The sequence below is a fragment of the Notolepis coatsorum genome, assembly GCF_963971535.1.
Source record: "Notolepis coatsorum genome assembly, chromosome: 4".
Classification (NCBI taxonomy): Eukaryota; Metazoa; Chordata; class Actinopteri; order Aulopiformes; family Paralepididae; genus Notolepis; species Notolepis coatsorum.
Genome location: NC_140168.1, coordinates 102,468,225 through 102,473,841, shown reverse-complemented (window position 1 = coordinate 102,473,841; position 5,617 = coordinate 102,468,225). Strand labels below are relative to the sequence as shown.

Genomic DNA, 5,617 nt, shown 5'->3' with positions numbered 1-5,617 from the left:
CTCATTTGTTTTGCTGACGTTCAGGGAGAGGCTGTTCTCCTGGCACCATCCCGCCAGGACCTTGACCTCCTCCAGGTAGGCCCTCTCGTCTTTTGCAGAGATCAGGCCCACCACTACTGTGTAGTCAGCAAATTTGATGATTGTGTTGTTGTTCCGCTGTGCCACACAGTCATGTGTGTACAGGGAGTAGAGGAGGGGACTCAGAACACAGCCCTGGGGGGCCCCTATGTTGAGGGTGATGGATGAGGAGGTGCAGTTGCCTGCTCTCACCACCTGGGGTCTGCCCGTCAGGAAGTCCAAGACCCACTGGCAGAGGTCATAGTTCAAGCCCAGGTCCCTGAGCTTGGCTATGAGTTTGGAGGGGACTATGGTATTGAATGCTGAGCTGTAGTCGATAAATAGCATTCTCACATAGTTCCCCTGCCTCTTGTCCGGGTGTGATTGTTACGTACTAGAGGCTGGTCACTCCTGTGTCAACCAGGGCATGTAGGTGAGGGCTGCCAATTAGCCAATTAGTGCTGATTGGTTACCTGCTGGGGAGCTTCAAAGGCAGACCCAGAAACACACATGCACTGTCTGTGCCTAGTGAAAGAGCTGTCAGGTTCTTACAGTCCTTGTCCGTTGGGTTACCAGTACATTAGCTTATAGTTATATTAGTAGTTCCTTTGTTTAGTAGCATTTTTGAGTTAGAGCACAGGGTTTTGGTGTTGATTACACATAGGTTGCGTACCCATGAGCCAGGGTCGTAACAGTTGGGCGCTCATCCGGGATCTTTTACCCCTAGAACTTTGTTTGGTGATTTTTTTTTTGTGTTGCACAGGGTGTCATCATATTATGGTTTGGGTGGTGTTCGTTACACATGGTGTAGCGTGGGGGCTGAGCCATTTCATCAAACAGGTGAGTATGCCGTATTTGTTTGTAATTTGATGTGACTACTTATGCTGTTAAAATATATAGTTTAGTAGGCACCACATGTAGATAGGGACATTATTTTCTGGTTGTGGGTTAGCGTCCGGTGCACCACGTACTCCTGGGGCGGTCAATGAAATGATTGTATATGATCTTTGACTGGTAGCAGGTGTGGTTGAAGAAAGTTAGGTCTACAGGGCATTAGTTTAAGGGTAGGTAGATTAGGGCGGCCAGGAAACACAGGTAGTGTGGTAGGGCTTGATTTAGTGTTTCTTAGCGTAGACATGTGGTAGGCCGGTTTTTTCTGCAGTTTAGACGTAGAAGCATATGTGGTCACATCAGGTTAGAAGGCGCACCTGTTTGGGATTTTTTTTTGTTGGATTTATTTTGTTTGTTTGAGTGTTTGGTGAGCATACCTGGTAGCACCTAACACCCTGCGTGTATGACACGTCTATTTAGGATGGGTGTGTTTTTTTTTTTTTTTTTTTTTTTTTTTTTTGTGCAACCTGGAAAGGTGCGCTCCGTAGAGCTCACATTTCCACCGTGTTCCATTCTGGTTGTTATTGTTGGCAATTAGCATTATTCATGGTTCTTCAGTGGTTCTTCGTGGTTCTTCAGTGGTTCGTTGGGGGCGTCTTCGTGGTTCGTTAGTGGTTCTTCGTGTCTGTGAGGTTGGGTGTGTAGCTTGGGGTGTCTAGTTCAGTGACAATGGCTTCCATCAGGGACTTTGTTGATCGCCCGTCTCATGACTTATTAGACACATTTTCCAAAGAACAACTGCTCGAGCTTGCTGTGCACTACAAGGTCGAGCTTACTCCCAGTGAGAAACGTTTGAAACCATCTGCCTTGGGTGCTTTGCGGGTTTTGCTCATTAGGGAACAGGTGCTTGAGGAGAGGGTGGAGGAGCCTCCATCGTCTGGCGCGTCTCCGCTATTACCTGGTATAGAGGGTGAGTGGAGGATTAGGGAGTTGGAGTTTAAGGAAAGGCAGCTAGAGCGAGAGCGTGAGGAGAGGAGAGAGGAGCGTGAGCTTAAGGAGAGAGAGAGTAAAGAGGAGCGTGAGCTTAAGGAGAGAGAGAGGAAAGAGGAGCGTGAGCATGAGCGTGAGTTTAAGGAGAAACAACTGTTGCTGGAGCACGAGCGTGCACAGAAGGAGCTTGAATATAAGTATGCTGCCTTGCAGGCGGGTGCTCTGCATCCAGAGTCACGTTCCGGGTTTGATGTAGGCAGGAATATCAGGATGGTGCCACCATTTTTTGAGAAAGACGTGGAAAGATATTTTCCCCTTTTCGAACGGGTGGCAACCACATTGAAGTGGCCTGATACCGCCTGGACACTGCTGCTGCAATGTGTTTTGGTTGGTAGGGCACAAGAAGCCTACACTGCTCTGTCCCTTGAACAAAGCGCTGATTATGAGCTGGTTAAAGCTTCCATTTTGAGGGCTTATGAGTTGGTCCCTGAGGCCTATCGTCAGCGTTTTAGAGGTTATCGTAGGTCCGAGGGGCAGTCTTATGTTGAGTTTGGAAGGGAGAAGGAGAACCTGTTTGACAGGTGGTGCACTTCTCAGAAGGCAGAGTCAAGAGAGCAGCTTAGGCAGTTGATTCTCCTAGAGGAATTTAAAAGATGTGTTCCTGATACCGTTTCCACACATCTAAATGAGCGTGGGGTATCGAAGATAGGCGACGCCGCTGTCTTCGCCGATGAGTTTGTGTTGACACACAAGTCCGTGTTTTTGGAGGACTACCGTGTTGAGTCCGGGGATAGGCGTCCTGTTCAGGGGGGCCGTTTCCCAAAACCTGTGTCTGCTGGTCAATTAACTTCACCTCCTAGGCGGGGTGGTTCTGCTGGTGCATTCCCAGAAGGGATTATCTGTTTTTACTGTAAGGAACCTGGTCATATCGTTGCTGGATGCCCGGTGCTTGAGCAGAAAAATGTCAGAACCGTGGCTCTGGTAGAAACCATATGCAGGACGCCTATGCCAACGTTAGATGGGGATGGGGAAGGTATCAAACGTGTGGACAAAGAGCTCGAGGGTTCCTCAAGGTTTAGGATGAATGGATTTGTTTCCCTGACTAATGCACTAGAGTCCAAACAGGCTATAACAATTTGGAGAGATACCGGTGCTTTTCAGTCCCTCATTCTGGAGGGGGTTTTGCCATTTTCATCAAACTCTTCTTTGCATTCCGATGTCGTTGTTCAGGGCTTTGGGGGTGGATTTGTGGATGCACCTTTGCATGAGGTCACGCTCAATTCTCCCTTAGTATCAGGCAATGTTGTTGTGGGGGTATGTTCTTACATTCCCATAAAGGGGGTGTCCTTCATTCTAGGGAATGATTTGGCTGGTGACAAAGTGTTGGCTACTCCGGTTGTAACTCCCATTCCTGTGGTTTCTGAGGTCTCTTATGAGCTGGCACAGAAACATCCAGGAGTGTTTCCGGTGTGTGCTGTGGCACGAGAAATGTCAAAGGACAAAAGTGATGTTGTTGATACTTCGACTTGGGACATTACACTTAGTGACACATTCTTTGTTGAATTAAAAGGTGCACCTGTTGAGAATTTTGGAAAGCACACTGTGGATGTACCTCTGCATAATTATTCTCTTGATTGTGGTTTTGTGTTAGGCCCGGTGGTGAAACCAGAGTTGACAGGCGTGCCGGAGAAGCATGTGACAGGAGATGATATGGCAGCGCAATGTCTCAAGGTCTTCCCAGCCTGTACGGTGGCTGAGGCCACGAACGAATTGGAGGAGGAGTGTGGGAAGGATGCTATGAGAGGTGCTGTTTTTTCATGTGACACCGTTCTAGTTGGAGGGGCTACTAAGCTTGATTTAGGCTGCCAGCCTTCCCACAATAGCTCTATTGTCCCTAATGTTTCACTTGTGGGCAGGGATGGTCCCAGTATGTCAGTTGATGATTCTGACATTGATCCACATGTCCACACTGATTCTCTGCCATGCACTAGGTGTGATGGTCAACCTAGTTACCTGTGTCCTGTGGAGCAGGAGCCGCCTTCGCGACCTGGTCTGTTGAGTGGCAGCCATTTTGATTTTGATCAGGACAAAGTTATTTTGGGTGACGCCATTTTAGATGGTGTTCCAGACGTTATGGTGGCTGTCGTACTGCCAGGTTCCCGGTACACTGGGGCTGTACCTGAGGCGGTACAGCCTACTCTGGATGTTCACGGTGTGCAGTATCCTGAACTGCCCAGTGCCAGGTGGGATGGATATGGGTGCGGTGGTGGTATCAGTGATTTATGGTTTTGTTGTGCTGTGGTCTGTTCTGTTAAGCCGCAGTTCTCAGGTTGATTTTGGTTTGCAGTATAATTTTGACAGATCGGTATCGGTGGTCGTGTTCGACAGGGGCCGACCCGGTTCTTGCCTTGAACCATTTTTATGTTTACGTTGGATCCTCCAGTTTGCCCCTTGTTGTGTATACAGACCATAACCCTTTGGTTTTTCTTCGCAGCATGGTGAATTCGAACCATCGTTTGATGCGATGGAGTTTGTTCCTCCAGGCGTATAACTTGGATATTCGCCACATTCGTGGGAGGGACAACGTGCTAGCAGACGCCCTCTCACGATCATAGTACCGGTGTTTGTGGTACCCGTTATTGCTGTTGTGGTAGAGGCCCTGACACCTAAGGGGTCACAGTTGTTTTTGTTTTGTTTATGGTTTGTTGTGTAGTGGTTGCCTCTTGGGCAACCAGTTTGGTGGGGGAGGTGTTACGTACTAGAGGCTGGTCACTCCTGTGTCAACCAGGGCATGTAGGTGAGGGCTGCCAATTAGCCAATTAGTGCTGATTGGTTACCTGCTGGGGAGCTTCAAAGGCAGACCCAGAAACACACATGCACTGTCTGTGCCTAGTGAAAGAGCTGTCAGGTTCTTACAGTCCTTGTCCGTTGGGTTACCAGTACATTAGCTTATAGTTATATTAGTAGTTCCTTTGTTTAGTAGCATTTTTGAGTTAGAGCACAGGGTTTTGGTGTTGATTACACATAGGTTGCGTACCCATGAGCCAGGGTCGTAACAGTGATGCTGCTGTGTGCAGCACATGGGCTATGGCGTCCTCCGTGGACCTGTTGGGGCGGTATACAAATTGCAGGGGGTCCAGGTTGATGGGGAGGGAGGAACAGATGTAGCCCTTTACTTGCTTCTCAAAGCACTTCATGGCTATGGAGGTGAGAGCTACAGGGCGGTAGTCGTTGAGGCAAGCAGGCTTGGATTTTTTAGGTACAGGGATGATAGTGGACTTCTTCAGGCAGGTGGGGATGACAGCCTGTTCCAAGGACAGGTTAAATATGTCAGTGAATACTGGGGCCAGTTGGTCGGCACAGACTTTTAGGACGCGGCCGGGGGATGCCGTCCAGTCCTGCTGCCTTCCTGATATTCACTTTTTAAAGGTCCGCCTCACCTCATGCTCTGTTACCCTGAACACCGAGTCTCCGTCAGGCAGACCCCCCCCCTTCATTGCTGTGGCTTGTAGGCTGGTGTTGTTATTCCCAGCCTCAAACCTTGCATAGAAGGTATTGAGATAATTTGCTAAGGAGATGTCACTGTTCAGTTTGAGGGAGGTGCCTTTGTAATCTGTCATCGTTTTGAGGCCCTGCCACATAGCTCTGGAGTCAGCCTGTTCAAACTGAAGTTCAATTTTATTCCTGTAGCGCCGTTTTGCTTCTATTACTGTCCTCCTTACGTTGTATCGCGCCACCT

The 5,617-nt window shown here is 48.7% G+C and overlaps 1 protein-coding gene across 1 annotated transcript in view; it reads right to left on the bottom strand.

Annotated features, from left to right (window-relative positions):
* LOC311226629 (zinc finger transcription factor Trps1-like) overlaps positions 1-5,375 on the bottom strand; it is a gene marked incomplete at its 5' end in the record, with an annotated part of 19,550 nt that extends 14,175 nt beyond the window's left edge. Inside the window, one exon of the mRNA XM_084312047.1 lies at positions 5,334-5,375. Within this exon, the coding sequence (XP_084168173.1) occupies positions 5,334-5,375 (42 nt within the window). The remainder of the gene's footprint in view (positions 1-5,333) is intronic.
* Positions 5,376-5,617: the final 242 nt, after the last annotated feature.